Source organism: Oryctolagus cuniculus, chromosome 1 (assembly GCF_964237555.1).
Source record: "Oryctolagus cuniculus chromosome 1, mOryCun1.1, whole genome shotgun sequence".
Lineage (NCBI taxonomy): Eukaryota > Metazoa > Chordata > Mammalia > Lagomorpha > Leporidae > Oryctolagus > Oryctolagus cuniculus.
Window position 1 is genome coordinate 175988866 of NC_091432.1, and position 26651 is coordinate 176015516.

Genomic DNA, 26651 nt, shown 5'->3' on the forward strand with positions numbered 1-26651 from the left:
TATATTTATTAAATAAAAGCTTTCTATAAAAAAAGGCAATGACCTAACCTGCTGAGCCATCATGCTGATCCCAAACTATCTTCTTTAGAAAGATTCATGCAAGTGTCAGGAATTTCTTCTCTCTGTTAGGCTGATAAGGAAGTTAGGTTTGCACAGAAATGTATAAAATTTTCTATTCCAGGATCTTCTTTCTCATAAGAAAATTCCACAGTGATTCTTGTGCTCAATGTGTTTTCTTTGCTTATTAATAGTGATCAACAGTATAATGCTTGTTGCTGATAGACAAGAGCAATCACTGACTCAGGAATGTATGCATTACCCCACTGAATCTTCTGCCATGGAGAGGAGGTTCCATTACTAAACCCATTTCACATACAGACACTGAGACCTAGAGAAGATCAAGAAACCTGCCTTACATGTCACAGCTGGAATTCAGATATGACCCTTATGGAGCCAATCATTTTGAATTTTGCTTTCTGAAAATTACTTTTCTCCCAACATATCCCCTACCTTCCCCCTCCCACCCCAGGATCCCTGTTCACCAACAAAATTCAGTTTTATCACAATGACCACCTGCTACAAAATAATTTCAATCAACTTATCTCAGCCTCAATAAATAAGACAGGAAATACCTTGTTCATGCTGAACAAATCTAGCACTTAAATATCCTGCTAGATGTAGGAAGTACTATAGAGAGACCGTGGAGCTTGATTATATTTTAAGGGAGCTCACTGTGTTTGAAGAAATTCAAATCAAAAACTCATTTCCATGGCTGGAAATGCTTACTATTTCTTTGAAAGCAACATAAAATAATGTTTTTTTTAATATATTTTGAACACGGTTTAGATGATCGCAACAGATTCAAGCTCATTTGTGAGCAGGATACATCATCAAATAATCAAATGGCATTCCATCCTGAAGAGTTGAAAGCTTCCTCTGAGCATTTTATTTACTCACTGTGCAACAGATATTATTGAATGACAGATTCCATCATGATGGTTATCTTTAGATCTGTTTAAAAGGGGTATCAATGAGTACTTACACTTTATGCTTATGCAAAACACATTGCAATTGTTCTTTAATTGTCTCATGTGTCTACTTGTTCAGCCAAGTATATAAAGACTTCCTCAAAGGCAATATCTACATCTTAAACTCACTCCCTTGTTAGTCACTAAATCATCAATTTCAGGTCTGGATTCATAATCAGGGCTCAACAAATTCCTATTAAACTGAAGTTGATTTTAGCATGAACATGTTGATATGCTTTAGCGAAGCACAGTGAAATATCTAAGTATGTTTAGGAAAATCATCTTTCCTATTATGTCAATCTGGGGCTGGATGAAATATGGCTTTGGATAAACACAGCCTGTGATAACAAGGCTGCTTACTTTCACACACACACACACACACACACACACACTCCCATGCATGTGCATTTTGAATATATATGCTTTAATATCTAGTTTATAGAAATTCCAAATAAAATTTAAAATAACATTTGACAGTATACCTAAAACCAAACTCTACAGAAAATATTATTCATTCCAACTCTCTTTGCATAATATTCCACAGTTAATTTTATTTAGTGCATTCCATGTGCCAGACACTTGCATATATGTTAGTTTTAAATCTGTGTTACAGACATGTTTTCCTCTACTGCACACTAAAAAAGAAATGGAGGGTGAGGAATATTCAGTAACTTTCCCACTGTCACAAGTAGCAAGTTGTGATCCAGTACCTGAAACCACACCTCTCTATTGTTAATCACTACAAAACCATTTAGTGAGCTGGAAACAGAAACAGTCCTCACCGCTTGGGCTGATTCCAATTGCTGTACGCTGCATTCTGAAGTTCGCTTTCTTCTCCTTCTCCTTCTTCTCGCTCTGGTAGTTCTGGCATGTCTCTGATTAAAGAGTTAGACAGTGAACACCCCCAAATCTAGTACAAGCATGCAAGACTGTCTGTATGTACACAGACTTGAACTGTTTTATATTTTCAACATACCTGCACATTCAAGGATGCAACATTTTTTTCACAGGGACATGAAAATCAAACAGAATTAAAATTTTACATTAGAATCAATCAACCATAACTTAGTCTGGAAAGATATCTAAACACTAAGAAGGTTGTATAGTATGTTTTTCCTGAAGACACATGGGAAAACAAAGGAAAGGAATAGGAAGAAGGGGATAAATAGCCAACTTTAAAAGAAAAATTACTCAGATAATATTTCATAAATTCCTATCACGTGCAAAAAGAGCATGCAGAACTCTGCTCCCTGCTCTGAAGAAATCTCATCAAGTATGCCAGGAGGTTAGCATCACTGCTTCCTAAGGTCAGAGCAATGTTTTTTCCTTTAGAAATAGACAATGCTCATGGTCAAGCTTCAGCCCTGTTGTAGGGGTCCAGACACAGAATACTCCTTACTTGAAGCAGGGTATAATGCACCTGTAGTTCACTTTTCCATTTTCATGGCAATTCAGATTTTACAAAATGCCAAGAAGATAAGAAAATGTTTCCAGTCTGTCAATTGCCCACAAATAAAGCTGTATATAATACTATCAGCAACTATTAACTTCCCAAAGGTAAGCTTTACAATAATAAATGGCATTGCAATGGCAAAAGAGAAAGGTTAAATGGACTGTGGCATGTCCTTATGCTGCTGTTAAAAATTATGTCCATATATTCCTTTTAAAGTAGAAAAGACTATAAAAATTTTGACACAATGTTTATTTAAACTGAAACATATAAAGAAATTATATTTTCAAATTATAACAGAATAACTGAAGTCCCTAAAATTATATAATCTTTATATTTTGAGATCAGAGGTCACCTAATCCAATAATCCATCTGTGTTTGAATGTGCTTCACATTTCTGGAAAGCAATTTCCTAGGCTCACTTTGAATGTCTCATTCTTTGACATGTGTGGTAGATTTTGTGTTTAAATTTCTGGAATTAAATCTATCTGGTTTTATGCTTAAACTTCCTTTTACTCGCTCTCTGTGTTTGAATTCCTCTTTTGTGCAGATTGAAGAATAAAGCTCTGATGAGGTTAGGGTTCCTAGAGTCTAAGCTGGACACACTGGGGACAGTCCCAAGAAGAGGAATCTCAAAACAATATCATGGAATTGCATTCATGCAAAGGATGTAGCACAAGAAGGTCAAAAAGAGGCCTCACCCTCTGGAAATAAAACTGGAGACAATATGATGGGGAAAATAGCGTTGGAAGACAGACAAGAATGAGAACTTAGAAAGGGCTCCTGGCTGGCGCCGCGGCTCACTAGGATAATCCTCCGCCTGCGGCGCTGGCACTCGGGTTCTAGTCCCAGTTGGGGTGCCGGTTCTGTCCTGGTTGCTCCTCTTCCAGTCCAGCTCTCTGCTGTGGCCCAGGAGTGCAGTGGAGGATGGCCCAAGTGCTTGGGCCCTGCACCCGCACGGGAGACCAGGAGGAAGCACCTGGCTCCTGGCTTCGGATTGGCGCAGTGCCAGCCGTAGCGGCCATTTGGGGGTGAACCAATGGAAGGAAGACCTTTCTCTCAGTCTCTCTCTCTCACTGCCTGACTCTGCCTGTCAAAAAAAAAAAAAAAAAAAAAAAAAAAGAAAGAAAAAAGGACTCCTAAAATACTTAGTGATGGCGGCTATAGGATTAGGGGGACAATTCTCAATCTTTTTTTTTTTTTTTTTTTTTTTTTTTTTTTTTTTTTTTTTTTTTTTTACAGGCAGAGTGGACTGTGAGAGAGAGAGACAGAGAGAAAGGTCTTCCTTTGCCATTGGTTCACCCTCCAATGGCCGCCGCGGCCGGTGCACCGCGCTGATCCGATGGCAGGAGCCAGGTGCTTCTCCTGGTCTCCCAGGCGGGTGCAGGGCCCAAGCACTTGGGCCATCCTCCACTGCACTCCCTGGCCACAGCAGAGAGCTGGCCTGGAAGAGGGGCAACCAGGACAAAATCCGGCGCCCCAACTGGGACTAGAACCCAGTGTACTGGCACCGCAAGGCGGAGGATTAGCCTAGTGAGCTGCGGCGCCGGCCAATTCTCAATCTTAAAACCCACTCTGTGGGAGCTACTCCAAAGCACCATTGGCCATCTTACATCACAGTTCTTTTTAATTGTAAGAACACAGGTATCGTAAGTCCTGTGATATAAGAACCCCAGTCTCTTCCAATGATGATACTATCTTGAATCTTTTCTAAATCTTCTAAATGTGATGATGATTCTTTATCTATCTTAGAGCATACTTTCCAAGACTCAAGTTTCATGTGTTCCAAAGAGCAGAACAGACAATCTCTTCATCTTGAACTCAAATTTGCCAAGAAAGAACTAGATTTCTTTGCACCTGGGCAACCCTGTTGATGATGGATGAAATGTGCATTTACTATAATCACATAGCTCCTTCTTCCTATATATAGGTGTCAGGTAAATTAACTAACATAAATGTAGCAGAAATTTAAACTGAGGCCATCTTACCACAACACCTAAGTTCTTAATTTCCATGCTACATTGCCACAAATTTTAATGTGGTACAGCTTTTATGGAGTTGTGCAATTCGTTCTTTGCGTCCAGTGGTTAAGAACATAGGGTCTCCCTGCTTGTATTCTAAGCATGTCATGAAACTTACCAGCTGTGGGATCTGGGCAAATTACTTAACCTTTTCTCTGTTGAACATTCCTCCTTTATAAAATGTAAATAAATTTAAGTCCCTTGATATTGTAAATAGCATGCCAATGGCAGCTAGTCAAAACATTAAACAATCCAGTTTATTCTCCTTACTATGCTGGGAGGGAAGCACAGTGCTGAAATTAGCTGCTTTTAATAATTTTTGAGGGTTTTAATGATCTAGAGCTTAGTCCTTAGATGTTACTTAGATGTTACCAGTTGTATTTTTTAATTATGCTATTTGAAAAAACATTTTAGAAGCAAATTGGAATGAAATTAGAATGAAATCTCCATGTTGATTTGAAACACTGTGAAATTAGAATAAATTCATACCATTAACAGTTGGAAATTCTAGAATGGGCTGTGCTGAGTTTTCTACAGGGTGGAATGCATACTTCTTTTTCCATTTAATTCATGAGCTCCCCAAGGACAGTAACTTTCATTTTGTGTATTAAACTCATATCTTCCTTTCCCTAACATTTCTTTGTTCTGTGTCCTGTGTAATGTACAAAGGAGGCAATGATACAGTGATTGGAGACCATGTTGTTCTGGGATATTCTGACACCCTTTAAGGAAGAGTGGAAATCTTCAGATAACACCTGAGAATGCCAGGAAGACCACGAGTGCTCTATAGCACGCTGAAAGGAAAATCTGACAATGAATTGCCAGTTCAGCTGAGGAAGACAGGATCACAATTGAGAATGTAAAATGGAACATTCTTCATTGAAAAAAAATTTGATATTATTTTTCTCTCTGCTCTGAACTTCAGCAGCAGCAGCAGCATCAAAACCGAGATCCTGTTTTCTAAAGGGTAGGGAAAAAAACCCTTTCCCTTTATCGTTTAGAGGTGTTTTTTTTTTTTTTTTTTTTTTTTTTTTTTTACAGGCAGAGTGGACTGTGAGAGAGAGAGACAGAGAGAAAGAGAGAGAAAGGTCTTCCTTTGCCATTGGTTCACCCTCCAATGGCCGCCGCGGCCGGCGCACCGCGCTGATCCGATGGCAGGAGCCAGGTGCTTCTCCTGGTCTCCCAGGCGGGTGCGGGGCCCAAGGACTTGGGCCATCCTCCACTGCACTCCTGGGCCACAGCAGAGAGCTGTCCTGGAAGAGGGGCAACCGGGACAGAATCCGGTGCCCCAACCAGGACTAGAACCTGGTGTGCCAGCACCGCAAGGCGGAGGATTAGCCTAGTGAGCCGCGGTGCCAGCCCGTTTAGAGGTTCTTAAAATGCTGCATATCAAGGTCTTTTAAAAAGCCACTCTGTCTTCTAACATGTGGATGAATACTCATATACCAAGAAGTTCAGCTCAACATTCTCCAAAAAGGGTAAAAATAACTATTAAAATATTTCAGAATCTGTGTATATGATAATAGAGGAATAAATAAAACTTAAGAAGATGTTCGGTACTTATATGAAAGGAGCAAACATTATAGAAAAACTATAGGAATTCTAATGAATTAAATAATATTCATATTGGGTAAATTAACAAAATTTAGTATATAAAAGTGCTACACATGGTGACAGAATTAGACTTTAATTTCATCATTCAAACATTCATACACTCCAAAAATTTTGATACTGTGTGATAATTATTTAAGTAATAAAGGGGAAGAATTTTTTTTTTTTTTATTCTTAGAAGAGTGAACTGAATTCACACTCTGTATTTGCTCCAGTCCTTTTTGATTCTGAATTCAGAATTCTTCCATGTAACTTCCTCTATCAGCCATTCATTGTAGGGGACTTAAGGTTCATTTACCTGACAGTGTATGAAGGCAACGCATCTAGGGACATTATTCCTCCAGATTGTTGTCCCAAGCTCATTCTGAACTCTTCCAGATGTTCTGCAGGCACATACGTAATTCTGGAACAAAACAATCCATGAAAGCAAAGGGAAATAATAGTTGTCCTGTTAGGAAAACCTGCTACTACATAGGACAAATTACGTCATCTCTTCCTCCCTACATTTTCATACAACATATTTAATAAACACCCTCAGGGGCCCTGCAATGTAGGCATCTCATAGGAGTGCTGGTTCAAGTCTAGGCTGCTCCACTTCCATTCCAGTTCCTTGCTAATGTGCCTGGGAAAGCAGCAAAAGGTGGGCTGAGGTGCTTGGGCCTGTACCACTCATGCTGGAGACTCGGATGGAGTTATGAGCCCCTGGTTTTTGCCTTGCCCAGCCCCAGCCATCATGATCATTTGAGAGCTGATCCATAGATAAAAGAGCTATAAATCTGCATATCTCCTTATCTCTAACTCTACCTTTCAAATAAATAAAGAAATCTTAAAAAAAGCACCATTAGCAAAGAACCCGAACTTTCAAAGGATAAACTGTTCCATAAGCAAGAGTAACAATGAAATTAAATTTTTTAATGCTGCTGCCAAAGTCTGTGATTACCAATAATTGTATTGGGGGAAGAAAATGTCTTTCTTTTTTTTCTCTTTTAAGGGATTTATTTATACATGAGATTCTCCGGGTCACAGAAATGCATAATTATTACAACACAATTCTCATGTTAATGACCTATTAATACAAAGAGAACAGATTTAATGTAGTTCATAGACACAATTCTTTCTCCTTTTCTTTCTTGCTTTCTTGTTTTCTTTTGTTTACATGAACATTTTTTAGGAAATAGGAAGATGTATAAATCCTTAGAATAATAATTGCCATTAAAATATTAATTTGTCCAAACTGGGTTCTCTAGCAGAAACAAATTAGTTGGACTCCATTAAAACACTAAATATCCCATTGTATTTTATATTTCTCTACAATTAATTATAGTTTTAGCAAGCACTGTCAATAATTAAGTTAGCTCTATTAAGTTATAAATTCTCAAGTCTGAAGCATGAAGTTAAACCATTTAAGTTTATGGAAAAGTTCTTAACAATTTGTCGCAATTTCTTATAAGTTCACTTGTAAGTTCAAAGAAAAGTGTGTTATTTACACTTGAATGGTCACTTACTGCTTCAACAGGCTGTATGCCTGTTATGTGGAAGCCACAGTGTTAAATGATGACTACAGCTGCAACATTTAGAAACTGACACTTGAACTCAAGTTTACAGGTATCTTAAGAAGTTATTCACAGACTTGATAAACTTCTTTAAAGCAGGTTGTTCTAAGATCCTCAAATTAAGAATCAGAAAGGTAAGAAAAGTACATAGCTGGAATCAGCACATGTTAGTGCAGCATGTTGATACAACTAAGGAAAAAAGCACTAAAACATGCACAATACAGAAATCATGAAGCTTATTAACCATCTAGCCATAGTTTACCCATTAATACAGTAACCAAATAAAACCTGAGCATGGAAAGGCAAGGACAAAAAGACTTGTTTTATATAAGAAAAGAAAAATTTTATCAAAGGCATAATTAGTTGAGTGAGAAAGATATAAGAACATATTGGCGATCTCACAAAAAAGCATAAAACCTTTGACTTCACCGAAGCATGAGGCTTTCCTGTCCTTGGAGATGCGGTAGGAAAGTAAATACCACTGATGAACTCCCACACCCTTTGTCAAAAAGAGGCGCCTCTCTGAGGCTACCATAAACTGAGAAGCACAGGACAAACACTAGGCAGTGCTCTAACAGAACCTCAGCTCTCCTGCTCTTCCCAAGCCCTCCTGCAGAACGTGTGGACTCTGGGAATATCTTCATGATACTTTAACTTTAAGGATCGAAAAACGAAGCAAGAAAACACAGATCAGTAAATTTAGGACTAGTCTGGAACTGAGGGTTGCATTCTAATCTGGCCATGTTTATTCATCTATTAAAACAGTTTCAGGTGCTAACAAAAATAATGCTGAATTGCAAATTTACTATTATCTCTTCGAAACTCAGGAGTCAAAAATACACAATACTTTATGTCTGGAAGGAAGACTGTATTTTACACAACGAAAAATAAGCATAAAACATAAATTCTGAGAAGACTATTAAGATTCAAGAAAATCAATATAGACAAAACCTTAAGTTTAAAAGAATGAATGAATGAATAAATGAATGAATGAAAAAGAGAGAAGGAAGGGAGGGAGGAAGGGAGGGGAAAGTAGGGCACAACAGCAAAACTCGCAATAACCAGTACAAAGTATTAAATATTTTAGTTGGATGGAGAAGGTAAAGATGGCTCTACCCAAACAATGTTGAAAATGAGTTTTCTTCTGTATTCAGTCAACGCTTGTTTTCTTCCTTTACCAAAGTGGGGGAATGAGAGATTTTACAAAGATTTTTCTGACACTTTGGTAGCAGTGAGAATGAGTAAAGCAGGCAGTTTTCAGAAATATTTGTCCCAGTAGACACAGCAAGCCCCCTGGAACAGCATCCCACAATGCAACAGCACACCCTTACTCTTACACATGCCTGGTCGCAGGACCACACAAAGCCTCCAAAGCCCCAACAAAGAACACCGAAGCTGTACATGCTGACACAGCTGATTTGAGAGTTGTATCAAAATTTTTAAAAATAAAGTAACCTTTGATAATGCAGAGTAGAAGGAAAAAACATGTATCATTAGCGAAGCCAGAATGTGATAGGGCTGTTAATCCAGAGACTGTGCCTACTCATGCAGACAGAATCATTCCTTTACAAAGGAGCTTGAAGGTTTAGTAGTTGGAAAATATCATTTTCAAATGAGTTCACAATCATTGGTGTGATGTGAAAAATCTAACAATCCCATAGCTCTGTTTGAATTTATGTTCTTATATAAAGGCAGGGAAAAAAAGCCAAAGTATACGCTGAATCTATATCTAGATCTATCCGTACGCGTTGGGACTTTACAAAAGCACGAAATGGTTTTCACAGACAAGTTGTAACACACAGCCATAATGAGCTTTTGAATCACCGATACTCACACATAAAAGGGGGCTCGATAGTCAGCAGGTGCTGCAGAAAATCTAGAATGTGAAGCATACGCCACGGCATCTTTTTACAATGGTGTTAACAAATGTCAATGTCTTGTGTTGAATGTGAGACGCATACATATGTAGTTAAAAGTGGGTGCTCCTGGTTGTTTTTTATACCCTCTCCACCTCCCTCCCATCTACACCTCCCCCAGAAAAGCATCTGCTCTTTACTAGTGTCTATAGCAGTGATTATTAACAAGCATGGAAGAAAGTAACTGCAATCAATCTTTTATTCCTTGATCAGGAATTCATCCCACACTTTAGGTTAAGGCAGGTGAATTCTGATTCTGCTCAGTAATTATCTGGCAGATGTTGTAAGCAGCTGCTGCTAAGCACAAAACCCTGGCTATTATTACAGAAATATAAGAGCTCCTGGCAAGGTGGAGTGAGAAGTGAAACAGAATGCATTCTGGTGAGGTTTCACATCTGGTTTTCCATAGAAAATAATGAAACCTGGAACTTACACTGGCTATTCTTGAACTCTTGAAACTCAGATTATCCACCCAGGCCTGCATGAAGGCACACAAAGTTCCTAGCTATCTAAATGGCAAAATGAAATCCAGTTAATTGTCTCAATAAGCAATGCTTTCCCTAAAAAACCAATTAATTATGTAACTGAACCAAAGTTTTTTTTTTTTTTTAAATGCCCCTATAATATACGCCCCCACGGCTACCATCATTCAAGCTAGGTTCATAATAAAAAATAAAGAGATACATGGATGGAGCTCATTTCCAAGCAATAGCTAACAGAGCTGCATTAGTCCGAGGCAATGTTAAGGTTCTGTTCAGAATAACAGGACTAGACTCCTTTCAAGGCAATTCTAAAGCTTTTGCTTCAGGAAAGGCAAATGTGGGAAGGAGACAAGACCAAAAACACTTCCTGAAAAGCTCAGACCACATGCTGTACAACCCTGGTCAATCTAAACGGCAGACTATTTTTGTTTTATCATTTAACACATTTTTCAGAAAGAATTATGTAAGGATGATACTAATTTCTATCATTTACTCAAGTTGTCAAGCTATAACCATCTGCATCAGAGCATTAGTAGGACACTGAGGAAATCAATGTGTTGTGTTTTTGAGTGTGTGTGTGTGTGTGTGTGTGTGTGTGTAAGTATGCAAGCACGGGTATATGTCAAAAACTGACCAGCTAATTGATTTCCAGAGAACAGAAGGGTGCAAGATTTTTCTTCTTTTTTAAAAATGCTAATATTCTACAGTACATTTTGCTTCTTGAGATCTTAAAGCAGTTGCTTCTGAAGCAAGCTCTCTAGACATCCATCCATCAGGATCATGATAGAGCCATTGCCCACATGACTGGGTACATTTGGCTGAATCAGCCAAAAGGGGAAACACACACACACACACACACCAAAAGATAAAGAGAGAAAAAGACTTTTGAACTTGAAAAATGAAAATTTTCTGGAGTTGACTATATGTATGATTTGTGCCAAGCTGATGTCACAATTATCTTATTTTTTGGCCAGTTTTAATTTCTACAATAATACATTAGGGCTGATGGGTGAGGCTAGCACCGAGTACTGATTCTGGATTCACAATCTCGCCAAAACATAGGCAGGAAAGCTGCATCAGTGGCACTGAGCCTTCCATGTATATCATGTACAATAAAACAATCAATGTACTAGGCGGTCTGCATTTTGTACTACATCTAAACTATATAAGTTAAAATTGTTTAAGCAAATAGTCTCCAAGTGAATCTATATCTCTCATCTTTTAAGAAAAATGAAGGAAAACTGGCCACAAATGGTGGGGAATGAAAGCACTTCGAAGTTTCTCTTTTCTCTTATTATACAGGGACTGACACTTAATGAGGTTCACTTGTTTTTACACTATCTTAAGGTAATTAAGTAATAGTTACATGATTTGATGCTCTGTTCAATTGTAAAACAAAAGTCAAAAAGGCATACAAAAATATGAAAGACCATTAGTTAAGGTTCTGCCTAAAAATAATTTAAGCATCAGAATTCACTCCAAATGCTATATACTTTCCTGCTTTTTATTGATGGTTGAATGAAAAACAGATTGTAAATATAGCTTTTCTAACCTAAGCTCTAGTAATATGGCCGGTGCAAAAGAATCAGTAATAAAAAATGTAGTCAATAAAGTATCATGAATCAAAAACGTTTCCTATACTAGTAATCACGGTATCAGTTTAAGATAAACAATCTTTCCCTGAGCTTTACTTCAAGAATTTATTCTTTATACATTAAAAGCAAATATTAAATGATCAGTGTTAGAGGAGAAAGCCACATTGATGAGGTGTGACAATAAAGTAATGAACTGATTTTTATACTGGCTCAAGGAAAGTTCAGTGTCTTAAAATCTAAATCTGAAAGCACATATGACGTGCTTTCAGATCAGTATGAGAAATTTTAAGCAGTTTCCAACAAAGTATCCCACATGACCTATAATCAGACTATACCAACACGTTGGTGAATTCCCTCTGGGTCACGAGGCTGTTAATGAAAAGGAAGTTGCGGGTAAGAGGAGTACTGTTCTTTCTCATGCTGGCCTTCATCAAAAGCTTGCTTGGTTCTAGGATTCACACAGGTCACTTAGGTAGTGAGGTCAATCTTAACTTCTAAGAACCCAACGGTGGATTCTTCTGTTTTGTGAGAGATGTCTTATAACTCTCACAGCTACAGTTCTTATAGAGTGTACTGAATATGTACAATTAAGATACCAAGAAAATTTTTTTAGAATTTTAACACTCTTACAGTCTTAGAGAGACTACACCTACAATCAAGAGCTATTCAAATTCTTTAGTGATTTATGTTAAAGAAATGTAGGGTAACTTTTGTGGTTTAAATAGTACATCCTGGAAAAAAAAATCTGATGAAATAATTGAACCTCCTGACTTTCCCAAACCAAACTGAGATCCAGACAATACTTACTTTATGTCAGGCCCAATGAGAGAATGTCTTCTCAGCATGGCTCGTGCCTGAGCATTGGTTAAGCTGATGGTAGATTCTTCATTAATGGACAAGATACAGTCCCCAACTGCAATCCTGCCATCTCGACTAATGGCACCACCATGAATAATGCTCCGAACTATCATCCCCAATCCATCTTTATTAGCACTTACTGTCATCCCTACAGGAAAAGATGAACACATATATGAATTAAACACATTATTTTCAACTCCTTTTCATTTGAAGTTAGTGATAGTTATGAATTCCTATGTAAAAGGAGAAACATTTTGTCAAAAAAATAGGAAAGAAAAAAGCTTTTCTAACCAAAGCAAACTTTAAAATATTTGTAAAATTATATCCAGATTAAAGTAACTCATGTGGAATACACTAGAGAAGAAACAATTCTACATTGTGGGATGAATGTAAGCTCAGCCACCTGATGTACTGTCACTGAAGTGAAGCTGAAAGCTCTCAGGGAGAACACTGTGACAATATCCAATCCATTTTGTAACTGTAATTCATCTCTTACAGAGATAGGAGAATAAAAATAGAACTACAAATGAAAAATTGGGTCTACAAGTAAGAAATTCTCTGATATAACCATTTTAAGTCACTTATTCATTCAGAACTAATTTAGTATATAGTTTCTATGTTCCAGGTCCTATACTAGTTGTTTAAGATAAAAAAGCATAGTATAGAATTCCTAACATCAAGAAACTCATAGTCAATTATCAAGCCCCAGTTCCTATCACACTGCCTGAATGTAGTTTGCGAAACTGAACTGATATAAACTGAATTCCAATCTGTTCCATTTTATCTCTGAGCTCCTGTGAGCTCCCAATTTGGATAGTCAATTGCTCTCTTGACACAGCCCTTGCATGCCTCATGGAAATGTAGCCTTAGACTTTAACTTCCAGTTTTTCACATCCCCTTATTTCTTCACTTGTCTTTCCCTTTTTGGTAAATGATACCTCCATACCATCACTGTTATTCAAAACACAAATATCAGAGTCACTCTTGAATCCTATCTTTCTCATACCCATATTTTGTCCATTACCAAGTCCTTTTACTTCTATCTTCAAAACTTATCATAAATCCTTTTAACTTTCTCCATTCCCATATGAATCCTAGACCAACGTCATTTCTTGCCTGTCTTTGGGCAACAGCCTCCTAACTGGTCACCTGGCTTCTAACAGTGATCCTGCAATGCCTTTTTCTCACAGCAGACACAGAGACCATTCATAAAAGACAAATCACATCTCAACACTCCCCAAATAGCTATGATGGCAGGGGTTGCATCAGGCCAAAGCCAGAAGCCTAGAACTCCATCCAGGTCTCCCTCATGGATACAGGGGCCCATGCACTTGGGTCATCTGCTGTTGCTTTCCCAGGCACATTATCGAGGAGTTGGATCTGAAGTGCAGCACCAGCACTCATGAACGACAGCACTCACTCAGCATTATATGTACTCACACAGCTGAAGCTGTGTGCCACAATGGTGGGTCCTGTTTGCAATTCTTTAACAGTTTGCTACCATTGTGTTAACGTACAACACACTTTCTTGGCACAATCTATAGGGCACTGGTGATCTGGCTTCCCAGTGTGTCTCCTTCCCTTGTGTCATACACTCCTTGGCCACCTGGGGTCCCGCCACAGTAAACTTCTTTCAGCTTCTCTGCATTTTGGAGTCTGCAAGCTACCTTCTTTCTGGCGCTTGTGAAAAGCCAGCATTCTCTCTCTTCAATATCACTTCCTCAAAACAGCCTTTTCAACACATTCTATCTGAATTAATGTTCCCTTCACACCCTACCCTCACCCTATTCCTTCAAAAATATAAAACCATTGAAATTATGTTTAAAATTATGCAGAAACATTGTAGTTCACTTAAAGTGCTAAGTCTCCTGCCTAAAAGATTATATAAACAAGAGGAGTTATAAAGCTAACAGGATATTCATAAGAAACTTTTTTTGACTGAAGTCACAATTTCTAAGTTTTACATATTTTTTTAAAATATAGTCTTTCCATATATTAATCCTAATTATATAAAGTGACATATATTTCAAATATTTTAAGAACACTGGATTATGTTTCCAGCTTGATATTCATGACTGAACATTAGCAATCCAAGTTCCTAGTTGTTTTCTGATAGAATGAAACATTATTAATTATATTTAAAATATTCTGCTAATACTCCTTCTAATGATTTTTAACATCTTATCATTAACAAGAAATCTCAGGAAACTCCTCTCTTGACTTGGAGTTGAATGCTGCAGTAGGAGGTTTCTCGCTTTCAATAAACTTGGCTTTGCTCACAGAAAAAAAAAAGTGACATCTCTATACCCCTTCTTACCATAAAACAACAAACATGCAGAGATACCAATTCATCCTAAGGGTTTTTCTTTTGAGCAAAGAGGCTGGCTCAGGTACTATAGCTTGACCTTACCCACTCTTCCCACCAAGACTCACCAAACAATTGTACTCTTTTAAAATAAAAATGTCCACAAAACAAAATTTAACTCAATGGCCCATACTGCAAATCTAACTCATCATCTTGTTCTCATTTGCACCATGTACTCCACATACTCTCCAATAAAGAAAGCCATGGACATGTAACATCACGAGCAACGCTTGACATGTCCTCTGAATTCACTGTTAACAGCACATACAACGCATGAACCAATCCACCACTAAAGCTTTCAGATCACGTCAACTGTATAAACCAAGAGGCTCATATCAATTGGGTTAGTTTAATTTTTTTTTTATTTTTTTTTTTATTTTTTGACAGGCAGAGTGGACAGTGAGAGAGAGAAACAGAGAGAAAGGTCTTCCTTTTGCCGTTGGTTCACCCTCCAATGGCCGCCGCGGCCAGCGCGCTGCGGCCTGCGCACTGCGCTGATCCGATGGCAGGAGCCAGGAGCCAGGTGCTTTTCCTGGTCTCCATTGGGCGCAGGGCCCAAGCACCTGGGCCATCCTCCACTGCACTCCCTGGCCACAGCAGAGGGCTGGCCTGGAAGAGGGGCAACCGGGACAGAATCCGGCGCCCCGACCGGGACTAGAACCCGGTGTGCCGGCGCCGCTAGGCGGAGGATTAGCCTACTGAGCCACGGCGCCGGCCCAATTGGGTTAGTTTATACTTTCCTTTAATTAAATGATGATTTGGGGGAGGTTCAAAACTTGCAAGAAATGTGCACTAACTAGATTTTAGATGTATATTGTATCATCTCTCATTTTTTTTCTCAGAAAAATTATGTTCAAATAGCCTAAACCACATACCGTGGAACAAAAAACTGGTTAAAAACTGAGTTTCAGCACTGAACAACCAGGTTGGCCTTGAGCAACTGACTTAATCTCATGCATAGCCTCAGTTTACCCATCTGTAAAATGGGGATAATAATGCCTACTCTGAGGATTGCTTAAAGAATTAAATGAGAAACACAATATGTGATGCAAAATGCTTAAAAGTGAGGCTGCAAAAGTAAAAACAAAAGAAAATCCATAAATTGTGTTTGAAATGTATCAGTCTTCCAAACCAAAGTTTGTGAAGACAGTTTTGTAGCATGTACATGCACTTACAGCCACAGTAATGCACATTTAAAAATGGTTACAATTGTCCATTTTATGTTACGATACTTTACCACAACTAAAAGTAAAATCAATGTATCTTGACATATTAGCATAAACAAGAAAATCCTTATAGCCTTCTCATTAGATGAAGACAAAATTCGACAAAATCCAACATTCTGTCAGTACACTAAAAATACACACTCTTAATGGTAGATTATAAAATCAGATCTGTGCAAACTATGGCTGTTATAAAAGACATCTACTTACTTCCAATCTAATTTACCAACTAATGCCAGAATGATCTTAAAACATGAATCTGATCATGTCACTGTTTTTTGGTTGGCACACACTACTTACTGGAAACTTAAGGCCTGAGAAGGTTACATGGAAAGTCCTGTGTCCTGCTCATAATCCTGCCCAGCAGTTGTCTCCTGCCTATCATTCCTTTGGCTTCAACTCTCACTTTGTGAGCCATCACACAACACTACATCATCACAAACAGTTTTCATACCCCTGTATGAAACTCTAGTAGCTTCTGACTCTTTCCAATTCCTGAAATAAATGGTAAAAATCTACTCCTATCCCAAGACCTAAATACATATTTTCCTCTTCTCTATCTTTCTTTTCTACTCTCAGAGAGTAGGGATTATTTGTTCCTCTTTTAAGCATTTCGTGTTTTTGATATAAGTGTCTCTCATAGCACACTTATTTTAATGCCTTTAGGACTTTATATGCCAATGAGCTTACTCTCTTAAATCCATATTCCTTGAGAAAGTGATTATTTAATAGTGTCTATGCATAGTGGCTAGCATATAGAAAACAAAAAATGACAGGAGCTGGAATCTCATTTCCTGAGGAAGCACTGTTGGCTTCATCAAGTGTGAACTTTAACAAGGAAACAAGATCCTGCCATTAGCTATTGACATAATGGGTACTGGTGGATTACTTAATCAAAGGACCTGGGTATCTGCTGTAGAGCTAACTAATCAGATTCTGTGGCTGTACTGGGGCATTCAGAGCAACTGATCTGTTATGTTGCTTGTAAATAGCAAGCAGTAGGGACATGGCTAAGTCTGTGACAGTTTAACTCAATGAAAAACAAATTGCACTGTCTGAATGTAGTTTTAGCTATTGTGATTAGGATCTTTAATTCCACAGGAAGACTTATTTGTCCAGTCCAGAGGTTTTTGTGATTATTAACCAACCGAAATACTTTATGGGTAACAGGACACAAAAATCCTGCCACCTGGGAAATACTATTGAATCACACACATTTGCATGTTGGTAGCGGCACACCTGGCTGTCCTTTTCATCTTTATTTCAGGGAATGAAAGAAATTAAATACAAACTGACTTGTGCATAACTGGTAACATTCAAACAAACTAATAATTTACTTTTCCAAAGAATTTAGAATTCCAAATTGCTGACTTTTCATTTTCTAAGAATTCCTTTTCTGATTTGCCATTTCATACACAAACCATTCCTATATCTTTTACTTGAATGTAAATGAGGCTTGTGAATACTTCGAAGTAATTAAGAGATTGAGGGATTTAAGCTAGCATGAAGTAAACAAACCTGTTAACCATTTCAAGAAAAATAATGAGTACCATAAAAAGAAAAACCGTAAAAACAACAGGAAAATTTCAACATCTATTTTCTTATCTATGCCAAAGAGTTTTGAAACCTACCATATTCAGCATGTCCCTTGGGCGAGGGGGTTGGAGGAGCCATCATATGTGCAAAATGAGGGACTTACCTAGGCTAGAATTGCCTTTTGCTGCAGTAATAGTTTTCACAAAAGATTCTTTGGATAGGTTTTGGAGCATGACACATTCAGAATTAGAAACCAGGGAGTTCTGTTCAGTCAAGTACTCAGAGCCCTGAAAGAAAGAAAAAGTAAATTACCTGGAAAGGAAAACTAGACTTTGGAGTGTGATTTCAACATCACACACAGGCTCTCATTGGCTGTGCTGGATTCTACACAAATCTATAACCAAAACAAGTTCATAGGTTGCCTTCTGAAAATCTCAGTGTCAGGAGAGCATTTATTTATTTCAAATGAAGAGTAAGAGTTTAGCTAGAACACTCAAACCCTTCACTGTCTCCTATGTCATTATAATGTACAAACCTTTCCAGTTGAATCAAGTAGCACAGGTGAGGTAAGTTCTGTACGGGCTATAACCTCACTTGGTAAGTGAGTCTCAGTCCATGCTATTGTGTTTTCACATTTGTATTGCTGTTCAATAGCATTCGCAGGTGTATAATCGTTTATGGTAAACCCAGAAGCAGGCCCCATGCTCAAGTCCACTGAAGGTGGATTCTCATCCTTTCTTTGCAGCAGATTTTGGGTATAGAGTTCCTCCAAGGACATATGCAGATCAAGAACTGGATCGGAAGAATGCTCAGTAACTTCCTGACGATTAAAGAACAAAAATTGTGACCAGATTTCTGTCAATGTATCTTATAAAACCACTCCTTAACAAACAACTATTACATGAAAAATAAAACTGAAAACAATTATTTCTTACTCAAAAAGCATTAATAAACATGTAAGTTCTTCACTTAGCAGCTTTTCTATCTTTATTTCCATAAGTACCCTTAAATATATTTCTTACAAATCATAATCTCATGTTCTACTGAATTATACGTGTCATATATACTGTACATATGATTATTTAGATAAAATATTATACAATATCAACAAATAAAATTATTCAGTGTTCATGCCACAGAGAAAAGTGAATAACTTATATTTCCAAGTCTCACTTAAAATGTAATTGATGTCCACCCAGTGTGAAGTTCCTAGTTATTACAAGGTCGGATCATTACAAAGGGTGACATTAATTAGATTCATAAAAGCATCCAAGAGAAAATTATTTTGAAAGGCATTTAAAGGTATTTATGAAGAATAGAAAGCCTTACAATTCAATCATAGGGAAAATGTGTATCAGTATTCTGAAGATGTAACAGATACTGAAATGGGTCATCATAAATATAAAGTCTAATCCAGACTCTGTTATTCATAATCCGTGCATTATAGAATCTCTGTGGGCTTTTAGAGTGGACAATTTCTACAATTCCCAGAAACTCTACAATTCTACATTTCTATAAATATGCATGTATCTAATAGAACAGATATACTATGTCAGTATGAGCTTTAGGCAAGCAGTTGTTTTAGGAGCTACTGTTGAGTAAATATATCAGTTTTCCCTTTGACACTCTTGATGAAATTTTTAAGGCATTAAAGTAGCATACCCATGCATTATCATATGAGACAGTCGAGGCTTGCATATGAATACTGTGTACTCATACAGAGTACAATATGAAAATTTTCCCTTATGGATCCTACTTCCATTCCCTTCCCCAGGAAAAACTGCTACATCACATAGGTGTTTATGAATCAGATTTCTTCATGCATCTGCATGCATACACACAAGCATACACATTTTTAAAATCTAAATAGACCCACACAATAAATAGTATTTGACTTGTGTTTAAAACATCTTTATATCTTAATTATGAGAAATTCTGATAGCTATAAGTTATTCCTAAGTATGAGAGGTGCTGGAATGTAGGCTACAGAGCCAAGCTGCCACCACGGGCAACCTGAGCTGTGGCAAGTAACTTAAATACTTTGTGCCTTGCTTCTCTCTTCTATTAATTGGGAAAAATAATAGGACATTTGAAAAGCACAGAGTTAAAACCCACAAAGTACTAAAAGCAGGCCTAACATAACAAAAAATGCCCAATAATTGTTGGCTGTTGCTGTGATTTATATTAAACAACTTGGTGCACATGTATAAAAATATATTCATTATGAACTATAAGGAGTGGTGGGTCAAATGGCATGCTGTTCTTAAATATTACCAAAATTTTCCAAATTCTTCTTTAAAGATAATACTGGGGCAGGTGGTGGGGGAGGGTAGAGGGGAATTTGGCCTAGCAGTTTTGTCCCATAACAGAGGATTAGGTTAGATGACTGCCTCCAGCAGCTGATTCCAGGTTCCTTCCAATGCAGACCCTGGGAGGATGGCACTTGGTTTCTTGCCGCCTTTATCAGAGATCTAGATTGAGTTTCTGGCTCCTGGTTTTGATCCACAACAGGGGACACTGTGTGTATTTAGAGAGTGAGCCAGTGGATGACAGCTTTGTCTGCCTCTCAAATAAATCATTTTCTCTAAAGAAGAGATAATATTAACTGAATGACCTTGCCAACCCTAGATTAGTTTAGCAATCTGATCTGTAAGAAGTATATCTGTAAGAAGTATAGCCTTTAGCATTACAGTCTGCATGCCCCTGATAGTTGACGAGGACATGCCATTTGTTTATCTTCTGTGATACTTTCTTCATACAGTTCAAGTATTTATCCAGTGATTTTTAGTTGTTCTTGTCATTGGAATATTCTGAATACAAGATCTTTGTGATAAATATTACAAATATTTCCTAGTCTATCCTTTGTCTTTTAAGTCTATAAAGCTAATACTTTGTCATGCAGAAACCAAATCAATGTAATAAACTTTGCCAATTAATTTTTTGTGCTTCTGGATTTAATACATGGCTTAGTAAGTCCTTCCTCTACAAAGCATAAATGAAATGATTTCTAATGCTTTTATCCTGTTTTTATAAATGCTTCATTTTTAGATTTTAACCATCTAGAATTTGTTTCAAGGTATATGTGAGTTAAATGCCACATATTTTTCAATGTATTATACTTCCCTTCTTCAATGAAAGTTACCGTATCTCTGAAATTATTAAATAGTTCTGTTACAAAGATTAAGGCAGCAGGAATATCACACAAACAATTAATGTCATTAGTATCTTCAGAAACAAACAATAGGAATGTTTCCTCCCCCAGCTCTAGAATCTAAATAATAATAAACCATGGCTCATTCATCCAACTTTGCTTATTATATCCTTAAGAAAAATAACAATGTACTTACTATAGAACTGATTAGCTTCCTTATTTCTAAAGTAATTATAATAATTAGCAGTAAATTATTTTTCCCATGCCTCAAATAAAGATAACAAATTTGTCTTCATCAGAAAAAGAGGTGAAGCCACCTGTTAGTTGAGGTGTACTAAAAGTCGTGTAACAGAAACTTCCACGCATTATTCATGAAGGAGTTAACACAGACACACAGAAAAGAAATAGCTGATCAACACAGTAGACAACATACACCCACTTCAGAAACATTTCTGGTAGCTGAACAACCAACTGAGTTTTATTTTTAAAAATCTTAAGGATCTGAAAGAAAAACAGTTCTTCACCCATAAGATGTCCAAAAATAACTCTATAATTTTCCAGTGCAACTCGCATCTAAGCTGAAGTCTTTCAAAACTCCATACTAACATGTGCTTCCACATGATGTATTTATAGATAAAATATATATTTTCCCCTCAGGAAAAAGCAGAGAAGAGGTTAAATTAACATGTCAAATATACTCGGAAAAAAGTTCAGTCCTATGTTAAAGCTGGGCTTGGGTACATTATTTCCCCTGATAATGTCTTCATATAGTTCAGCTAAATACTTCAGTGTTCACTGGCCATACTCTGCTTTTCTTCAACAAGCAGTCTACCAGAGCATTCTTGTTATACTTTATAAAAATATACTGCAAGCATAGCTGCTCCAACTTACTATGACTCTTCCATCTGTCCTGATAGGAGGGATACTTCCTTTAGGTTTATATACACTCTACTGTGGGAAAAGGCAACATCTTGTATATCTTTGAGAGCCTGAAATGTTGTCACTATGACTTCATCATTCACTCATCATTCTGACTACAGTAATTTGATTTTTTAGCTTAACCTCTTCTCAAAAAAAAAAAAAATAAGAAACATTCTAAATACAGATGTGAAGCAGCAATGTTTTATGCTAGAAAATGACACTTAAGTGTGCTTTTGTAAATTATGGAATCCATTAGTCATATTAAGTATATAAGGTACAAAGAAAAGCTCCTGTCTTGACAAACACTAACTTCACCCTGCAGTAGAATCAACAGAATTCCCTGGCAAAACTAATATTCTGGAGTGAAGGACATACCCTATGTTGGCAACAATTTTACCTCTGGTAAGAGAGTAAGACTATTGATATCCAGGTGAGGGCAATATGTAGGGTGTGGATAAGTAGAAATGGAGACTCATTATGTAGCTATTAAATCCCTACCAGTTGTATTTTTAAATTAAAACAGGAAAAAAATAAAGCAAGCATCTGTTGTCCTAAAAACCATGTTGAGCTCTTAAACAGAAGTCTATAAACATTTAAATTTGGAAAATAGTTAGTTCTGCGTTTTTCATGTCTTTTAAGGTAAGAGGGAAAAAGATAAAAAGATTAACAAAAAAGTAACATCTGAAACCATAAGAAAGGAAAAAAAAATTCCCAATGGCAATAGCTTTGTTGCCTTTAAAACCCACATTTAAGTGACCTGCCTCCATTAACCTAAGTATCAAAGAAGTATGCATTTAAATTCTTAAATGATAAATATCCAAATTAAGCAAATGTGTACTCCTTCAAAAAAAAATGTAGAATGGGCCCCAAAGGGGAGAATTTTATGAGTACCAATGTATGGCTGGCTACAACAGCCCTTTGGTGTTTAAGCTGTGACAGGGTCTTAAACTCTGCTCCATAGAGTAGGGCTTCCCACTGTGATGGGCCAGCCTTGTGGTAATCAGCTTTTGCAGCTTCTGGTGGCATATGGAACAAGGTCAAGAGAGCTTGCTATAGTTTGCAAATTGATCTAGGTGTCTCCGAAAAGGCCCATGTGTTAAAGGTTTGGTTTCCAAAGCCTTATGTGAATGCTTAATGAATTCATGTTAATGGATTAAGGATGGAAGCTTAATCCAAGTATGCTGTCTGAAGGTGGAGACTTTGGGAAATGATTAGCCTGGAGTAGGCTGTTAGGGTGATCAAATCATAGTGACTTTGAGAGAAAAGATACATGGACATGGAGAATGAGTGTGCTCCCTGTCTCTCTGCTTCCTGGATGGACATGTGATTGTTTCTCTGTACATGCACTGTCATCTTCTGGCTTCACCAGACTGCTAATCCAAAGCATTCCAACAGATCTCGGGCTATGAATCTCCAAAACTACAGACAAAAATAAATCCTCCTTCTTAAATTAGCTTTTCTCAGGTATTTTCATTACAGCAATGAAAATCTAACACAACCTCTCATCACAGTGAGAAGATAGGTAAAATTGTTTTTCTACTTCCAATCATCATTTAAGACTGCAAGATTTCACAGCAGGTTAAGTTGCTGCTTGGGACTCCTGCATCCCACATCTGAGCACTGGCTACAGTCCTGTCTTCCACACTTCTGATTCAGCTCCCTGCTAATACACTTGGGAAGCAGCAGATGATGGCTCAAGCACTTGAGTCACTGCCACCCTCATTAGAGACCCAGATGGAGTTCCTGGCTCCTGGCTTCAGCCTGGCCTAGCTCACTGGCTGTTGTGGCCACTTGAGGAGTGGGAGGACAGAATTTCTCATACTCTGTTTCTCACTCTCTGTCAATAAGTGTGGGCAGCCACAGGTAGTCACTCCCTTTGTTTACACCTAAACACATGAATGGAGACTTCCCGGCACAGACAATTAGGCTAGGGGAGATTCCGGGAAGAGGCAGGAGGAACCTAAACCTTTCACAAGAGATGATACAAATAATCAGTCACACCTGTAACCTTCATTTATCACCTAAGTGTTTTTATTGTAACCTTAAGAGCCGTTTTGATATGTAAATCTTTTGTGCTCCTCCTTGTAAACAACTGGTCATGTTTAAATACTACTGCATTTATTCAATAAACGAGCCTTGATCAGGACTTGTCTTGGCTCCATTCTTTGCGTCCTTGTCCCCGCATTCCCACTCTCTGTTTCAGGAAACCCAGTTCATTGTGCCGCAGGCCGGCACAAATAAGCCTTTCCAATAAATAAATCTTTAAAAAAAAAGACTACAATTATTACACAGATAGAAAACTCAAAAATTTGAGGAATCAATGAGATCCTCACCCTCTCTATTTTATTCCTTTCAGAACAGTTTTGGTGCATTATCTATGTTAAACATCTATTTATACTATATGCTTGCTTATATGGTATCTAACCATATATGCTTAAATAACATCATACACTATCTGGTTTTATGCTATTAATTAGAAAGCTCTGAAACAAGCTCATGGTTATTTAACAAAAGTAGACAATTTGAAATTTCATAACAAATTAAGAATGTGCTTTAAAATAGTACAAAGAAACAGGAAAAATGAATAATATTTTTATTTACAAAAATTTTCTAGCAAAAAATCTAGGTACTAAAAAAGGTGCCACCCAAAACAACAAAATCCCACAAAAACAATGTTACAGCTTTACCATGATATAGGAATGTTCCTACTTTCTAAGAAAACTGAAAGTACACAGGAGTTTCACAATGTGTTTTAAAACACTCTCATTAATGTCTTCTTTGTTGTTTTGTAGTTTAAGTTTTTCAGTTGATAGCCCAGCTTGCCAAAATTTGCTTCAACAAAAGAGTAAACTGCTTGGGAAAAAAAATAAAAAGGAGGCAAACAGACTTCAGTAAGCCAATATGTTGTGCTGCACACAGCCAGCATTTGCCCTGTAAAATATATGCTTCTCAGTATGCAGATTGTGTAATCCCTTTAAGTAACAATTACTAAGTTAAACAATGCAATCTGTCCCACTGGCAAGAAGAAATATGCTATGCAGTAGATTAGGGGATCCCATTAGGAGATGAACTAAGCTTCCAGCCCTGAGGCCGGTGAAGACTGAACACATTCCAGACAGGACACAGCCAGACAGTCTCAGGTGTGGTGGGAGAACAGCAGCTGCTCCACCAAGATTATACCTTGCAAACTAATTCAAGATTGCCCAGCATTATTTGCAAGGATAACAGGTGCACCTCGAATATAAAAGAAAATGCTTTGAAAATGTTCTGGCCAAAAAAAATTTATTTGTTAATAAAGAAATATGAAAAACCATGTGAAACCTATGGAGATCCTAGTTCACAATTTATTCATAAATACAGACCTCTTCCCACTGAACTCAATTTTTGCAGAAGCCAAGTATTTAAAAAATTTATTGTCCAATTTTAAGGTGTTTTTATGGTATATTTTTAATGTAGAAAAATTAAGAAAATATATTCATATATTAACTTGTTGCCCAGATTTAGCAGATATACTCTGCCATATTTTATTCACTCTTCTTAAAATGACATATTATAGACACGGCTAAATTCCCATGCTTCCTTTTCATCTCTAAGGGTGACTTCTTCCCTGAAGCTGACAAGCACAGTGCCCAACATCCTTAGACTTTCATTACACAAAAGTACATACATACTCAAAAAACATGTTAAATTATTATATATATATCAATTTTCAGAGAACATAAACTCCAGCGAACCAATACAAAGATAATTAACCAATATAAAAATAGATAAAAGTTCATGGTATAAACAAATCTTTTAAAAAAAAGGGGGTGAGGGGCCGGCACTGTCGCATACCAAGTGAAGCCACAGCCTGCAGTGCCAGCATACCATATGGGGGCTGGTTTGAGTCCCAGCTGCTCCACTTCTGATCCAGCTCTCTGCTATGGCCTCGGAAAGCAGCAGAGGATGGCCCAACTCCTTGGGCCTCTGCACCCATGTGGGAAACCATGAAGAAGCTCCTGGCTTCAGATTGGCGCAGCTCCAAGTGAACCAGCGGAAGGAAGACCCCTCCCTCTCTCTTTCCCTCTCTCTCTCTACCTCTCTACCACTCCTTCTCTCTGTGTGTAGCTCTTTCAAATAAATAAATAAATCTTTTTTTTAAAAAAGTTCATGGTAACATGTCATTTTTATACCCAAAGGTTGGGTAGATTTTAAAATACTACTTATTGAACATTATACATAGTCACCAAGAAAATGAATAAAGCTGGGGCATTTCTGCCAATCATTTATCTATAAAAGATGCAAGGCAAAGACATTAAATAGTAGGTAAACTCATCATTCTTATACAGTAACATAAATATACTTTACCATTCACAGTTATTTTTGTGAATTCTTTTGTATCATTTTATACTGAAAACATCCTAGCTATAATTTAATTAGTACATTTTAAAATAAGAAATATTTGAATATCTAACTTCACATAAATGTCAGTTTTAAAAACACTGAAAAACATTGTTCATATAATTTTTCCAAAGTAGACAAAACGAAAAGAGAAATACAACTCATTAAAATTTTTCTTTCTGGGCCGGCGCCGTGGCTCACTAGGCTAATCCTCCGCCTTGTGGCGCCGGCACACCGGATTCTAGTCCCGCTCGGGGCGCCGGATTCTGTCCCGGTTGCCCCTCTTCCAGGCCAGCTCTCTGCTGTGGCCAGGGAGTGCAGTGGAGGATGGCCCAGGTGCTTGGGCCCTGCACCCCATGGGAGACCAGGAAAAGCACCTGGCTCCTGGCTCCTGCCATCGGATCAGCACGGTGCGCTGGCCGCAGCGCGCCGGCCGCGGCGGCCATTGGAGGGTGAACCAACGGCAAAGGAAGACCTTTCTCTCTGTCTCTCTCTCTCACTGTCCACTCTGCCTGTCAAAAAAAAAAAAAAAATTTTTTTTTTCTTTCTGACATGGAAATC

At 37.6% G+C, this 26651-nt stretch overlaps 1 protein-coding gene across 34 annotated transcripts in view; it reads right to left on the reverse strand.

The window, feature by feature from the left end:
• MPDZ (multiple PDZ domain crumbs cell polarity complex component) overlaps positions 1 to 26651 on the reverse strand; it is a 184785-nt gene that overhangs the window by 62648 nt on the left and 95486 nt on the right. For 17 of the 34 annotated variants that reach the window (XM_070052001.1, XM_070052031.1, XM_070051990.1 and 14 more), the window contains 6 exons: positions 18174 to 18458; positions 17802 to 17925; positions 12464 to 12662; positions 6409 to 6513; positions 1811 to 1903; positions 958 to 1011 (listed from right to left, as the gene is read on the reverse strand). In XM_070052001.1, the coding sequence (XP_069908102.1) occupies positions 958 to 1011; positions 1811 to 1903; positions 6409 to 6513; positions 12464 to 12662; positions 17802 to 17925; positions 18174 to 18458 (860 nt within the window). The remainder of the gene's footprint in view (positions 1 to 957; positions 1012 to 1810; positions 1904 to 6408; positions 6514 to 12463; positions 12663 to 17801; positions 17926 to 18173; positions 18459 to 26651) is intronic. The other 17 variants (XM_070052077.1, XM_051845745.2, XM_051845740.2 and 14 more) reach the window with 2 other exon arrangements.